The sequence below is a fragment of the Dryobates pubescens genome, chromosome 5, assembly GCF_014839835.1.
Source record: "Dryobates pubescens isolate bDryPub1 chromosome 5, bDryPub1.pri, whole genome shotgun sequence".
In the NCBI taxonomy this organism is placed as follows: domain Eukaryota; kingdom Metazoa; phylum Chordata; class Aves; order Piciformes; family Picidae; genus Dryobates; species Dryobates pubescens.
The window spans coordinates 35,006,044-35,022,705 of record NC_071616.1 but is presented as its reverse complement, the minus strand read 5'-3'; the positions used below and the strand labels follow the sequence as shown (position 1 = coordinate 35,022,705).

Sequence of the window (16,662 nt, the reverse complement as noted above, 5' to 3'; positions counted from 1 at the left end):
CAGTGGTTAGTTTGTTTGGTTTCATTTTTTTGTTTAGTTTTGTTTTTCCAAAACAGCTAGAAAGGCATTGCTTGGCTTCCATCACTCAGCAATGCTGGTTCTGTTTGACCATTTCTGCCTGGTTTCCCCAGTTAACTCTGGCCTTTGTGCTCCCCTAATGAACTTGTATCAATGTTAGAGAAATCTGTGCCACAGAATGGCCTGCTTCTTTTACTGTGCCTTTTAAATACCCCAACAATTGAAGCAACACATGGAGACTGAGATTTCTTTGTGTGTGTAGAACAATGTTGCAGCAGCCTGGGTTTGGGAGAGATTGTGGCTTGGACAGGAGCACTCTGCACTGGGTTAGGAACTGGCTGGAGGGCTGAGTCCAGAGAGTGGTGGTGAATGGTGCCACATCCAACTGGCAGCCAGTCACTAGTGGTGTCCCCCAGGGATCAGTGCTGGGCCCCATCCTGTTCAATATCTTTATTGATGACCTGGATGAGGGGATTGAGTCCATCATCAGTAAATTTGCAGATGACACCAAGCTGGGAGGAGGTGTTGATCTGTCAGAGGGCAGGAGAGCTCTGCAGAAGGACCTTGACAGGCTGGACAGATGGGCAGAATCCAATGGCATGAGATTTAACACATCTAAGTGCTAGGTTCTACACATTGGCCATGCAGTGCTACAGGCTGGGGTCAGAGTGCCTGGAGAGCAGCCAGGCAGAAGGGGACCTAGGGGTACTGGTTGATAATAGGCTGAACATGAGCCAGCTGTGTGCCCAGATGGCCAGGAAGGCCAATGGCATCCTGGCCTGCATCAGGAACAGTGTGGCCAGCAGGAGCAGGGAGGTCATTCTGCCCCTGTACTCAGCACTGGTCAGGCCACACCTTGAGTACTGTGTCCAGTTCTGGGCCCCTCAGTTTAGGAAAGATGTTGACTTGCTGGAACGAGTCCAGAGAAGGGCAACGAAGCTGGTGAGGGGTTTGGAGCACAAGCCCTATGAGGAGAGGCTGAGGGAGCTGGGGTTGCTTAGCCTGGAGAAGAGGAGGCTCAGAGGAGACCTTATTGCTGTCTACAACTACCTGAAGGGAGGTTGTAGTCTGGTGGAGGTTGGTCTATTCTCCCAGGCAACCAGCACCAGAACAAGAGGACACAGTCTGAAGCTGTGCCAGGGGAGGTTTAGGCTGGATCTTAGGAAGAAGTTCTTCACAGAAAGAGTGATTGGCCATTGGAATGGGCTGCCCAGGGAGGTGGTGGAGTCACCATCACTGGAGGTGTTTAGGAAGAGACTGGATGGGGCACTTGGTGCCATGGTTTAGTTGATTAGATGGTGTTGGATGATAGTTTGGACTTGATGATTTCGAAGGTCTTTTCCAACATGGTTAATTCTATTCTATTCTGTTGGTTGGCTTTTGGGACAGTCATTTGGGCTTTGTGTGGATATATGCATCTTATCTGTGGTTATCTATAGAATACATAGAATAAACCAGGTTGGAAGAGACCTTCAAGATCATCGCGTCCAACCCATCAACCAATCCAACACCGCCCAAGCAACTAACCCACTAATCTATGGAGTGTTCACACTTGCTGCTGTAATTTACAGCATCTTTCACTGATTCTCAGACCTTCAAAAACAGGAAGACTAAGGCTGTGGGTTATTTCTAATGCAGATAGTGCAAGTCCCCCTACCTAGGAGAATCAAAGCTGAGGTGAGAACTGCTGTGCTTTGGGGGTTTCTGTGGGTGGTTGTTACCACACTAATCTTACCTCCCTCACCAGCTCAGGCTGAGTGCATAGCTGTCTGATGGAGCAGTGAATTTTGCTGTGGTGGTGGTAGTAGTTCCAGGGAAGTGTGAGCTGCTGGAGCACATCTCTGGCTAATTTACACACATTATTATATTCCTATTCCCATCTCATCAATAATTCCAGACTTGGGTCATCACTTTCTCTCTAACCTCCCTCTCACTCTATTTTCCTTCTCCATAAATCATGGGCTATTTTAGAGGAGCCACTAGGGAGCACAGAGGAGAAAGGTAAATGGACAAGAGCCACATAATTATTATTTTTTTCCAGTTGATTTTTCAAAGGCCCCCCCCAAAGCCCCATGTACTGAGCCAGTGCTGTGATTATTGGGAAGACAGATGATTTGAGCATTTGCATCTCAGTTTTCTTTTTTTCATTTTACACCTCTCCTAACACCTTCTTTTTCCTCTTGCCATTTTCCTGAGCCAAGCTGTTAACAATTAAAAGGAATTATCTTCCCTCTGGTTTTGACTTGATTTTATTTGTGTTTATAGCAGTTTAGCTAACACACTCCACTCAGGCAGCTGCAGGGAACAGGCCTGGTTTCCACTGGGCACTGAAGGCTCATGTTTCTCTCCAACTTGTGGGTTTCCTTTTAATTGATTCTGTTTTATTTTCGAAGTGACTTGCTTTTCATGCTGGCTAAATTTGCCAGACTGACAGCCCTGGAGATATACAGCTTCTGAAAATCCCTGGGGTGGGAAGGGCAGAGACCATGACTATGAGAGCTCTCCTCTCTCCTCCCTAGTGATTCGCTTTCAGCTCAGCCCATGCCCTTGCCATACAAACTTTCTGCACTGCCCATTTCTGTAGTGTCTGTGGGCCTCTTTCAAAGCCAGGTGAGTGCTGAGGTTGAAAGGCATCTGCTTGGAGCAACAGCAGCCCCAGCAACCCTCACTGTTCACAGCATAAAACACTTTTCTGAAGTAAATGCTGTCTCAGTGTTTGTGATCCAGTTGGTGAAATCTGTGTTCCTGTGTTCTGGGAGGTTAAAGGCCTTGATTCTCATCACCTCTTCTCTTGCTTTGCATGTGTGCTAATGTCAGCCATTCTCAGAGCTGATCTTGTGTCCTTCCAGTGTCTATAAACAAGCGCCTGTGTTAATGGAAACCTTACTTGCTTTTTAAGCTGGATTTTCAAAGAACAAGCCTTGCTTTGTACTGTCTTGTCATCTTAAAACACCCTCCTATCCCAGGCATACAGTCACCCACATGCAAACAGGCATAAGTGAGTCAAATCCCAGTGTTAACCAGTGTAAATCCTGCTCACTGAAGGCAGTTGGAATTTCTCACTGTTAGGTAAGGGTGAATTTGGCCTTTCTGCCCAAGCACTTGTTCAGGGTAAGTGGTCTTATCATGTAAGCTACAAGTTTCCTATCACCTAAGCTACAGGTTGCTATACATAGTTTGCGTAGCACATGTTTCCAGGATGCAGAGGTCTCTGTTAGTCTCTGAATGTCTCCTCCAATGCTTGCTTGGTGTGCTAGGAAGCATAATAAAAACAGTGGAACGGGAAGTTAAGATAATGTCTGTGTTTAGTTTTGAAATCTAAGGACCTCTGATCTTTGCTCTAAGTGTTTTCACTGAAAAGTGATTGCTACTAAGGAAGCTTCAGCACCCTTTTTTTTCAGTAAAGTCAATGAGATTGCATCCACCAAAGGAGATGCTCAACATTTCTCGGCACTGTGGTGTGTGCACATCACTTGATGTGTTCTCTATTTGGTCCTCTTAGTTTTTAGGACATAAATGTCCTTGCTGCTTTGGAGGTCTATATAGTCATCTGCAGGCATGAGGAAGTAGCCAGAGTATCAAGAAGAGTAAGTGAGAAGTGGTCAAGATGTTAATAAGCTTCATGGTAAAGATATGATGAGTAGTGGGGCTAACTTCTTCCTTTCTTCTCTTCTCTCGATCCCACAGGTGGTGCAGGCTCTGTGAGTGTCAAGCACTGAATTATGGGCTGGGTAGCCACCAGCGCACCATGAAGATTGACTTTATTTTTGTCCTCTCAAGGATCACGTGCTTTATGAATTCAGTCTCTCCTCCATTTCACTGCCACCTCCATCAATATTGTTGGCACTTCTAGGAAACCTGAATTTGAGGCTTGGGCTTTAGCTCTGCCTTTCTCTCCTCCTTGGAACAACCGGTGTCACCTTTGTGTTCTACCAAAACAAATCACTGTGGGTTATTTTGCCCTTCATAAAAGTACTGGCTGAAGAAGTCACTTTATATACGCTGTACTTCTGAGATAACAAGCCTCGGGATTCTAAAGGAGAACTGAGATTTTGCTTAAGGAGGAGATATTTTCCTCTTGGTCACGTGCACTGGCTATCTCATTTCCTCTTACTCTTCCTCTCTCTCTGTCACTCTCTGTGCTCTCCTCCTCTTCCCATTGGATTTAACATTTGGTGTTGACTACTGAGGCTCTCTTCCCAGTAGTGTGGGTTTTGTTTTTCTCCTAGAGAAGACCAGATTCTTGAAAAAATGGGCTTCACTATGCACTCTGTTTACTTCACCTTGAAGGTGAGTTTGCTTCTGGGCTCCTTGCTGGGTCTCTGTTTGGGTCTGGAGTTCATGGGCATCCCCAACCAGTGGGCCCGCTACCTCCGCTGGGATGCGAGCACTAGAAGTGAACTCAGCTTCCAGTTCAAGACCAATGTCTCTGCTGGGTTGCTCCTCTACTTTGATGATGGTGGTGTCTGTGACTTCCTCTGTCTGTCCCTGGTTGATGGGCGCATCCAGCTCCAGTTCAGTGTGGACTGTGCAGAGACTACAGTTATCACAGACAAGCAAGTGAATGACAGCAATTGGCACTTCCTGATGATCAGCCGCAATCACCTTCGGACAGTGCTGGTACTGGATGGGGAAGCGAAGCCAGGGGAGGTGCGTCCACAGCGCCAGTATATGAATATCGTCAGTGACCTTTTTGTTGGTGGAGTCCCACTGGACATCCGTCCTGCTGCATTGACCCTGGATGGTGTTCTGGGTGAGCCTCCATTTCAAGGATTTATCCTGGATCTGAAGTATGGCAACTCCGAGCCACAGCTCCTGGGCAGTCAAGGGGTCCGACTGGAAATGGAAGGGCTTTGTGCAGAAAACCCCTGTGAAAATGGTGGCACTTGCTTCCTTCTGGATGGTGAGCCACACTGTGACTGCTCAGCCACTGGATTTGCTGGCAGGCTGTGTTCTGAAGGTAAGAGAATACTTCCTTGCCTCCCGTTCATCTTTACATAATACAAAGAGTTAATTTGTCACTTAATGGGGCTATGACTGAGTTCTTATCCATGCTGGTGGCTATCAGAGGACTTAAAGTTCCACTGTTCTTTTTCCAGCTGAAAGTAGTGAAATGGGTGTAGATAGAGAGCATGAGCAATTGCAAGATGTGCCTTTTGGAAAGGATTCTGCCTTTGTAGCATGGGCAGATTGTCATCAGCAACTTACCCGTAATGGTAAAGAACATAATTTGGTAAATACAGAATTACTCATGTTGGTGTCGGTAAGAAGTTATCTCGGCTATCGGGATGAATTCCACTACCTTGTGTTCCTGAAAACTGACTAAAATGTCACTGTACAGGAGCCATGTAGGTAAGGCTAACAATTTGATTGACAGGGCACTGATGTTAGCTGTTGGTAGTCTGTGGAAGCCCCATGCTCCTCCTCAATTGCTTGCATACTAATCACTGAATGGCGCCTTGATTTGTTTTAACGTCCCTGATTAAATTGCTTTGGGACTTACTGAACGCTCTTACTTAGTGTTGCATAGGGAAGAGGGATTTGAGTATTTCTACATTGTTTCATACTCTCTTTTAAAATTTTGAGTACTGAAGTTTTAAGCCGTGAAAGCCACATGATGCAGTGTGTTTCAGGGTTTTTACCTTGGTGTTTGTACCTACAAGAGACTCAAGTATGCCAACTGGAAATCCCAGTGTGAATTTGAGAATCTTGTCGTGGCATTTTTTGTGACACTTGGGTTTAAACACAGCAGTTTGTGTTTAAGCCAAAGATGGAACCTGGGCAAGAAATGTCCAGTCTCAAGGAAAAAAAGAAAGAAAAAAACCCCCACAACATGAAATTTTGACAGAATGGAAATACTTGCAATAATATCTTATTACAGCTAGTGTTTGTTTACTTCCTTTGGCAATGAAAACAGTTTAACTGGAATTTAATATGTAAAATGTGAGAAGTGCTGAAAATAAAGTCCCTATACTGTTGATGTGTAAGCAGAAAGCCCTACAGAAATACTGTATAAATACAGCCCTACACTTGCAGTATAGATGGAGAAACAAACATGTTTTTATAGGAAAAGGAATTTTGGAAAATAAGCATGACATCCATATGTGCATGTGAATATTTTAAGGTGCTCTTAATGACAACAACATTCAGCTCTGTATTCAAATATTGCAGTAGTAGCACATGGCCATTAGATAGGCGCTGTCAGCATGTGAGGTGCTGAACACCAGAATTCTTTCTGGCTATTAGGTCCAAACCAGTAATGAGCCAGAACTAATTTCTGTGCTTGAGCCATGAGTTAGGTGAGCTGGAGACACTGCTGGACGTGACCAGGCACTTCAGTAACTGGTCCGCCACGCCTGATTCTCATACACTTACAGAGCAAACACATCTCATGACCAAATGCCAGCTTTGAGTGATGGAAGTTTGCAAGAGCCACACAGGCATGTGTGTGGACCCTGAAACATAAAGTTAGAAGTCTCTTTCTGCAGCTGGGCTAATGGATCCATACTTCCATGGGTTGCAGCTCAAGACATAACAACCTATTGTTTTCAGTGAATGTCTTGAGAAAATACTGTCAGTGAGACTTCCGTGGGGTAGCAGGGCTTCCCCACTACCCCACAGGTTGTGAGGCAATTGTGAGAGCTCTAACCAGGGCTCAGATAGTGGAATTTCTGCGTTTCCTGAGTGGGTGGAGCAATCTCAAATCCATCTTCTAATGGATCCAGGGATATTTCTGCTGTAGACATGACAGATCAAGCAGTGCTATTGTTACCTTTTGAAACCATGCGTCACCGTTGCTGTTTGTTTCCTATAGTGACTCATCAGTTTCCAGCCCAACCTTCTATTAAGGGTGAGCAAAGAAGTTTGTTATGATGAACCTTTTTTAGTAAACATTTTTAACTCACTCTTAGCTGTGGTCTGTTCACTTACACTGAAGATGCTGTGCAGAAACCTTTTCCACTGGAACAAATGCAGAGATGTCCACAAACGGTGATTACCTTGTCCAGTTCTTCAGTTTTGTCCTGTATTAGTTCACGGTGTATATTTGATTTATGTCAGAGTTTTATAATCAGCTTTGTTTTCTTCCTCCCTTACGCTGCAGTGGTTGTGATTTCTCTGTGTTAAATGCTATTATCCAAAAATATAACAGTGTCTGTGCAGATTGTGAAAAGAAGGGGAAAACAAGAAGAAAAGCTGTTTAGTAAGTGGAAACAAGCAGACAAAGGAAAGTGGCAAGGAAACAAAACAGAAACCAAGTGAAGTATAACTGCCTTTTTATCTGACTTTGAAAAATGTTGCAAACTCCAAAGAAACTCTCTTTCAATTCTGTGAGTGTGGCAGAGTCTCTGCTGATCCACAGTTAGGACGCAATAGGAACAGCAGAACTGGATGCAGGCTCTTCCTCCCAGTGGCTTGACTGGCCATTAACCAAATTGTTCTTTCTTTGTTTGCCTTTTTGTCCCCCAAGAAACTGAGATGTTTATTGTCAGAACTATACTGTTTTGTTTCCTTACCCTGCCTTTGGATGTTTGCAGAGGTAACAAGGTTATTTTATTCCCAGGCTCGTTTTTGAAAGTGGCATGCTCTTTTAAGTGGATATCCACTCCCTTTTGGAGGGCATCCTTAACAGTATTACAGTATCTACTAGTCTGTGGTCTGCATGCATGTTTTCATTTTGTCACTGGAGCTGACTCTTTTACTGGGAAGTGATGGAATCTAATCAATAACAACTTCTGTTTGAACAGCTAAATGCAATATGTACGTTTTTAATAGTGACTTCTCTTGACAGTATCCAGGCCATTACTTGGTTATTGACTGATACCTTTGCAGATAGTAAAAACTACAGCAAACAAATTTATTCTGTGGCCAGAACTAGAGAGTGGAACCTGCTGATTTTGTACTGTGACTGAATGAAGCTCCATTTACAGTATTACGGGGTTACTGTAACACAAAGTGAAGTTCCAGTTATGGTGAACCTCAGCAGAGAACCATTCCATACTGAGACAAAACTCTGAATTCTGTCCAGAACATGCCCATGATGTGCAGAAAGACTTTTGACACTTAATCTGTACCCAAAGTTGCCAGAGCTGTGTATGTCATGGTAGCTAAAAGCCCAAATGGGTAGCTGGAGCTGGTCTTTGCTGGTCAATGAGAAGTATGATTTCTGTGTTTGAGTGTGTATGGTGGAAATACAAACGCATGCACACCTTGGAAGATTTGGCTGTTTTGACTGTAATTTGATACAGTTTTTATAGCAGTTGCAGTAAACTGATTCATTGAATCTGACAACTCTGCAGGGTACAAAGAATGGCTGATCTGAGTAGTGATTAATTTGTATGTTTCTGGGCGATGGTGGCTGTAGACATGAAAGCTGAATTCAGAGACACCCTCTCCTCTAACAAACCTCATCAGTCTTTGTGGGATCAGGCTGCTGCCAAGAGAATAAGTTTCCTGTAGAATTTGAGCAGCACAGGGACATTCACGTTGCTGGGAAAAACAAAACAGAAGAACAGAACAACCAAACAACGAAACCTTCCCCATACAAATTGTAAAGGCTGTGCTGCTGTTAGCAAGCAGATGAGCATGTGCATAACTGCTTATTCAGGGTTGTGCTCTCTTCCTTGGTACACAAGAAATGCTCAGTTCCTCTGACACTGTGGTGTAGAGAGTGAATTGACTCATGTGGACAATGTGAGTTTAACATTTTATGCAACAGTATTTTGGCCCAAGACCTTCCCCTAGCCTCCTTCTAAATTATGTGAGGAAAAGTGAACAGAAGATGTGCTTAGAAATGACATTAACTCTGCTTGTAGTTGCAGAACCAAGACGTTGATATGATCGCCAGTATCACAAAGCACCATGCTGAATCCTTTGTGTTTCCTGCAGGGGCTGTTTCTAAACGAAGCCTGAATAGGGGCTTGATTGCACCTCTTCCCTTGATTACAGAGCAAGATTTCCTGGGGATGCTGCCTACTGAATGACAGAGGAGCCCGTTGCTCTGTAATTATCACACTTTTTAACTGCAGTGGGAACAGATTTTTCTATAGCCCCTCAGCTTCATTTAAAGTGACAAGTTACTGCAGGATTTATCTTCCACCTGCCCCTTCTGAGCAGCCCAATTTTGGCTTCATCTAAAGGGACTGCCTAGCCTCACTTGCAATCACCATTATCTCCATGACAGCCACCCCAAAATTTGTAATACTAAAGGCTAATTTGGCATTTTGCCACGAACCTGATGGGTGCTCTTTAATTTGCATATGCATTTACATCTATTTTGTAATCAGAAACAAATGAGCATGACCATAATATTTTCCTCCACTCACGTATTCCTTGATAGATGAATATGAATTGGTGGTTGTTGAGTTCACTAGCAATAAAACAGCTACAGGCTCTCTACTTGGTCTTAGACCCAGCAATGAACAGCTACAGACTCTCCATTTGGTCTTAGACTCTGTCCTAGAGGACAGCAGACAGTTCTGGAACACAGTTTGACGGACCCAGATCTTCACTCACCTGAGCAAAACTCTAGGACTGATGGCCTCCAAGGGCTGTGCAGTAAATATTGCAAGAGTCAAACCTGTTGGTTTATGCTGCTGCTTATGCCCCAGCTCTGGCCGTTGGGCAGAAAGCTGGTAAGAGCTCTGTGACTTTGCTTTGCAGCAATTTTATTTTTTTAAAAATAATCTCTTTCTCTTGTTCATTCTTCCTGGTTTGTGTTCCTGTGGTTATATTTAAAATAGTAATGTTTTTCCAGCGTGGTTGTAATTTCTTGATGCACTGCCAGATGAGGGCCGGAGAAGGATGATGTGTTAAGACATTCATTTCTGCTTATCAAGTGCTTTGAAACTCCAAAGCACAGTTTGAGCACCATTTGTATTTCCTAATAATAAATATTAAAACTGAGCAGGAGCCACAGAATTTCAAATTAGATCCTACATACTCTTTTTGCAAAAACATCCTAGGACCCACCTCCCTGCACTTAGTGTGGACTGCCTGCACATCCCAGCTGGGTTTGTTTCATACCCTTCCCTGCTTTTAATGCAGGGGAGTCGCATGGAGATTACAGGTCCCTGTATGGAGCGTGCCATTGATTCAAACAGGCTGGCTGCAATACATGCTGACAGCTATATTCTTCTTGGTTTACTCTTCTGTATTATAGATGACCACGAGGCTGCAGTCCTTTTCTGCTTGATTGCAAATCAGCTGCAGACCTCAGGCAACAGACAAGTTATAGCTCTCAGTCAGGCAAAGCTTGGACATCTCCTTTGCTGGAATGAAGCAAATTGTGGCTGGGTGCAAAGAAGTTCACCGTTTGGTGTGAGGTGAAACTGATAAAGTGTGAGAACGATTTGAGGGGGATAAGGAGGTGGGGTTTGGGCAAAAAAAAGATAGAATGTAAATGTTGATTAGTAAAATAGTAAGCCATAGCTTGCATAGGCTATTTATAGCAGCTTGATTTTTACCTGCCTTATGGTATAAGAGAACAGTTCTTGGGTATCACAAAGAGTAGATTTGAATGGGCTGAGTGAGCTTCTGGAGGACTAAATGCAGCTGAAGCCTGGATACCAGCTTCCTCTGTCAGCCTATAGACCAGCCTGCTGGCTCCTACTCTGTTCTGAAGTGTGCATGGCTAGGATCTAAATTGGATTTTTTGGGTGTTACTAAATAAAGATTTAAACAGAAGTAATGACTAATAATTATGCAAGTGAGCAGAGCCAGAAATTTCTCTTTCCAACTTATGGTCAGGCGATAATTTGATTTCAGAAGGAAGGTTTATTTTCCTTTAGTTTACCACCCCCCCCCACCAAAAAAAAAAAAAAAAAAAAAAAAAAAAAGAGAAAAAGAAAAGTAAAACAACAACAACAAAAAGGTGTTGATCTATTATTACTGTCCAGACTTCTGCTGAGATAGGCAGCCTGTCATGGAGGTCAATCAGCAGTAAATACAGCCCCAAGCAAGACAACAAATGCTGTAGCCTTGCTTTCATTTTCATTCCAGGGTGGAGGTATGTAGGTCACTTGCAATGGGGCAGTTTTTGTTATATTTTGGTGGAAAATGGAGGGAGATAATCCTCCTAGATAACTTGAGGATGCTGGAAACAATGTGACAAATCTACAGGAAAAGAAACGGAGGAGGAGCACATCTGTCTGGCAGACCCTGGCACTACTAAGAGAAGATGAGCCTCTGCACGTCGACCTCAGCACTGGGTGCTCTCGTGTGCGGGAGAAGGTGGTAATCCATGTGATGAAGTGGTACAGTGGCCACCTGTCCTGGGCCAACTTCTAATTTCCCTTTACCTCTTGTTACTTTGCTGACCCACTTTGAACTTGATGAATAGCAAAGCTTCTTTCTCTCCTTATAGAAATCAAGGTGATTGCCATGTTGTTGCTGTCCAGAGACAGCAATGTGACTTTTGGGGACGTGTGTGTGTGCCTCCCAGAATCCTTCATTGCAGACAGACTCACTGCCATTGTAAACTTACCCTGCAGAACAAAGCATTTGCCATTCTTACACCTGTCAACAGGGCCAGGAGCTGTCAGCTGGGTGCAAAACAGCCCAGGAGCTAAGCAATAGATGTGGGGGAAGGACTGTAGATGTCTCAGTCTATTTGGAGCAGAAGTGGTTTGTATTATGAGAGCTGGCTCAGATAGGGGGCTGGGACCTGAGCGTGCTGGATTCGCATTCTGTGTTGCTGACAGTGTTGCCAGTCATGCTGTGCTAGCTCTTGAAAGGGGATGAAGGTATAGTGTGTAAAGAAACCGTGCACTGGGGCAGCAGAACTTGGATGGTCTGCTCATAAGATCATCAAAATCACAGTGCCTGAAACTAATTTCCATTTCTACCACAGACTTCTGGAGTTCCCAGCATGATTTGAAGGCAAGAGTATAGGTCTTAAAATCGAACCAACTGACCTTTCTTTGCAGGTGATGTATACCTGGTTATATTCTGTAGCTCAGTTTCCATATCTGAAATATTAGCTAATAGGGTTTCTGTGCTGGAGATATTAAAGCAAGCCATGTGCTTCTATATGACAGTGTTAGAGACATCATGGCAGGACAGATAAATGATAATTGATGAACATCCAGTAGAATGACCTGGTTTGATTGTCAGTTTTCCAGCTAAACTTGCAGCTTAAAGTTAAGGTGTCTTTCCTTGTTAGTCTCCATCTTTGAGCAGTGGTCCTCATTTTTCTTTTCCACTGGCAGTTTCCTGCTGCTTTGTGCAGTGTCACACTAAGAATAGTAAGAGCCTTCTCAGGCCAGGCAGCAGCTATGCTGGGGAAGACAGAGCCCAAGCAGTAGTGTAGCCTCTTGCCTGTTGGATGACATGAAACTGATGTTGCACTGCAGGGTACTGATAGAGGCAATAGGAGGGGAGCTTTTGACTCTTATTTTTGTATCTCTCCCAAGTGCTTCACTGACTTCCCCCCAAATGACCCTCTGACATGAACCTCAGACACTGATCAGATGGTGACCCAGCTCTGCCTACCTGTCTGCACTGGCACACTTACTGCTGTGGCTGCTGGTTCCAGCCTGACCCTTTTACCCTCCATGCTCTAGACTCACCTTAACATTGCACTGTCAGGGAAAGCAAAGAGTATAAAAGGCCACCAGAGCAGAATGGTAGTTTGCATTTCCTCTGTTCTTGTATGCATCACTGAATAAAAAGCAGGACAACAGAGAAGAAAGCCTGTTGGGTTGATTTTGAGTGTTTAATTAGTTCAAAGCTGGTGAGTGTTTTGTAGTTCTAATGCACTGAAAAGGCTGACTAAAGTCTTTCTTTTCTTCCTAACTCTCATTGACACAACTCTACCTACTGATTAGATACAGCAGGTGTATTTGCAGCTGTTCTGCAGTTTGCAGTGTAGGCCAGGGCGGAAAAGGATACTTGGCTCTCAGGATTTTGCTCTGAGGTGTGATATTCCTGCTCTTACTCATGGAATTTGACCAGTAAAGTAACCTGTGTGAATATAATGGACTGGATGTACCTCTTAGTGTTGGACAGAGGTCTTTACCAGGAAGGAAGGAGCAGTTCATTGGTAGAGGTAGAAATCTGAGCTGTAGGTTAAAACCAGGCTTCAATCACTAATGCTGCTGGCAGGCCCCAGATTTTGCTTGGCTGCTGCATTTATTCAGAAATCTTTCTCAGACTCTGTAGTCTCTTGGGTGGATTTTCATTTCTTCTCAGTTTTTTGCCTTACTACTAGAGAAAAATTACACTGTCTGAGTTTTCCAAAGCTCTGGTATGTCTCCACAGGCATGAGTTTGATTTTCTGGTCTTTCCTGCCAGCTTGGCTTTCATGGCCAGAGTGCCTCTCAGTACCTTTGTCCTCGAGGTTATACAAGAAAATCTTTGGAGCTAAAGGCAGGTTTGTCCACTGAGGCTGGTCAGGAACCACAGCTTAGGTATAGATGGCTAGAAGATACGAGAGTGGCTTGTGTTATGATCTGCAAATTTCATAGATCAGTGGCATTTGCAGTGAAGTTCCTTTAGCTCATTTCTGTATGTGGCCAAAAATATATTGCTCATATCCCCCATATATATTTTTTTTTTTCTGATGTGCTGCTAGAAAATGAAGACAAAAAGGAAACAGGTGAGATTTATGAAGAGGAAAGATTAAATTGCTTGTCTAGGACCACCTAAAAGAAAAGGCTGGAAAAGCAGCCAGAATTTTTGTGCTTTTCCTTCTGTCTTTTGCCTCTTCCTTGGTGACTCCTGTGAGAGCTGCTCTGGGACTCAATGCAGTAGGAATCAGTAACTTTGCAAATAAATCCTTATGAAGTCATAAGGCAGGGGCCTGCACAAAGGGACCATCTGGCACGATGCCTACCAGACCTCTGGTGTAATTGGAGATCTGTCTGGGTCCTTGTTATTCACATAGCTTTGACTTTTAAGGAAGATAACAAGAGAACAATAAACATAAAAAAAAAGATGAATTGGATATATTGTCATTGTGAAGCAGCAGAGTTGTTTCATCTCTCAGGATAACCAGATTTAGAGTTATGCTTATATCAGTGTCAAAGATGAGGTGCATATCTACAGGCATATCTAGCTGAAATTTTGCCAGCTTAGGTACCGACAGCTGTGTGAACACAGCAGTTTGGGAGTTAGTCATAGGATGATAATGGCTGTAAGTTTAGTATTGGGTAGAAGGCCCTTGAAGAAAACAGTGGATGCTGCAGAAAATGGCCAAATCCTTTCTTCAGTGTTCCTCTAGTGGGCACTGTGCTGTTGGAGATCTGATTTTTATTTTTTTGTTTTTATTGAAAATTTGATAGAATTTTAATAGCTGTCTTCTCCTAAATTCTCTGTTTTCCTGCATCACTTCCTGAAGGGCTTAGATGTGCTGCAGATGCAGCAATGAATGCATCTGCAACAAACTCCCAAATCTGCTGGTTTTGAACAGCTATGAGACCTGTATACCTCTGCACTTTACTTCTCATGTTACACATACTTGTTTCAGTTAAGCAGTCTGCTTTTTGGCTGCTCTATCTTGTGGTATGTTCAAATGAACAATGTGTGAAGCAACATTTTGACCAGTGAAGACACATCAGAATAAGACAGCTTGGAAATGTTCTCCTCATGAGAAATGTGGGCTTCATTCAAATCAAAATATGTAGGGGAAAAAAACCCAAACAATTTTTATGACACTCTTCAGAAAAAAAACAGTGTATTTTTGTTTTGTAGAATTTCTAGATTTTGACTTTGTTTAAAATGTAATTTATATCAATTGTGCATATATTTCTAGCTGATTTTATAACTTACTGATGTTGTTGTCACTAATGTGGCACTATGACCGCTAAGCTGCAACATGTCATAAACCTGTTGAAGTGTTTGAAGGCATGTGTATTCTCCCACACTGACTAAAAAGCTCTATTGAAAACCCATGGACTCAGTCCTACTGTGCTACAAGTGTGGGAGCTGCTAGGCTTAGAAGAGAAGGCAAAAGTCAAGCCTAACCTAAGCATTGGTTAGGAGAGAACAGATAGCCCACTCACAGAGTGAGTGGAGCCTGTAGCACTGGAAGGGTGATGAATCAGATCAAGGCCCTTTGATACTTCCCAGGAGGGAAGAGTGGTGTGAAGCACTTATCATTTAAGTTCATTGGAAGTGACAGATCTGTAGGTACTGCTGTTTGTCAAGAGCTCCACTAAAGGAAGGGCCCAAGGAATGAGCTTAACTGTATGGGACTTGCTTGGGTTATTCCCCATTTGACTTCTCAAATGTGTCAGTATCATTGAACAGCGCAGTCTCTGAACAGTGACAGTGAAGGCAGGAAGGCTGCATATATTAAAAAAGAGCACAGCTGCTGATTGTAGAGGCTGGAATTGTAAGCAGTTTGGTCTTCAGCTTTTTAGTGTGTTGGATTGAGCCTAAGAAGTTTGCAGTGTAACTGGACCTGAGGACTAGGCAGCAGGCATTCCTAAAGAACAGTATAACAAATATCTCTTAGCTTAAGAAATACACTTTGAAATGCAGCCAGCCCAAGCTGAGATTTGAACTGGCTGAGCAAGGCTTTGCCTATGAAAAGCACTTGGAAACTGCACTCGTATGGCATGACAGCCATTCTTGAGCTTTGGGATGTTTTTCCTGTCATTGCTGCCAGTGTGGTGACTCCCAGTTTGCCTGAGGCAAAAGATCTCTAAACCGCAGTAGCAGATCCTCTGTCTCGGGAGAACAATTGGCTGTGATTTCAGACCTCATTTGTCAATGGTGTTTAATTATAGCCCTGCTACCACTTACAGTGGAGGTCACCACTCTGTGGTAGGTCTATTTAATGCTCCCTCTGGCTTTAAAAATCTATGAATCTGTATGCCACTGTTTGGGGGCATTTGCAACAGTTTGCACTAGTTTTCTTCTAGAGTTGAAATTGCTTATGTTTCCTCTTGGTTATTTGACCAAAGTTGTTTGTTGGAAAGCTGACTAAAACAATGTAAGTCTAGAAGTGAAACAAAATGTAGGTTTCATCTGTGTCAGTTTCTGTCCTTACACTTGCCCAGTTGTTTCCTCCTTGTGAACTGCTGACTGACTGTGCTGCAGTGTGAGTACATCAACTATTTGAACTTGCAGATACTGTATCATAAATGATTTTTTTTCTGTAGAAAATGTCAGATCATTGTGTAAAATATTTTCTTGCCCATCTGCTCACATAAATTGTATTGAACTTGAAATTAACCTCATACACCAAGTGCTCTTTAGTCAGGCAAAATCTTCTGTTACACTGATAAAAGATGTTCTTTACTAAGAAATAAATTCAAACCTATTTAGATTTGTTGATCTTGTAAGTTTAAAAAATAGCCTACTTTTAAATCCCACTTTGACAAGTGATTTGGGCATCTTCGAGCCTCATGAGTGGTCTGAAATTCTAGATAGTAGTTTTGATCGTCTTACCTTTCTGTTGCATTTCTTTCCATCCTTTTTCACCTCTAAAGATTTGTCCCAATGAGCACATTTCTCTGAGAGATTCTTTCCTTGCCTTTAATAATTTTAATGACATGATATTGAACTAAAACTGAGGCCATTCAAATGTTACTTTTAAAAAACTGAGCAAAGAAGGAAAGTGAATTGCAAAAATCTTGCTTTAATATCACATTAAAGTTGTGATTTTCAGAATTAAATGCTACTACCTGCTGCAATCCAAAT

General features: G+C 43.1%; 1 protein-coding gene across 31 annotated transcripts in view; it reads left to right on the top strand.

Moving 5' to 3' along the window:
* The window catches only part of NRXN3 (neurexin 3), a 1,013,077-nt gene that overhangs the window by 51,268 nt on the left and 945,147 nt on the right, over positions 1-16,662 (top strand). For all 31 annotated transcript variants that reach the window (XM_054161979.1, XM_054161978.1, XM_054161962.1 and 28 more), the window contains exon 2: positions 3,706-4,978. In XM_054161979.1, coding sequence (XP_054017954.1) covers positions 4,270-4,978 — 709 coding nt within the window. In that variant the 5' untranslated portion in view covers positions 3,706-4,269. The remainder of the gene's footprint in view (positions 1-3,705; positions 4,979-16,662) is intronic.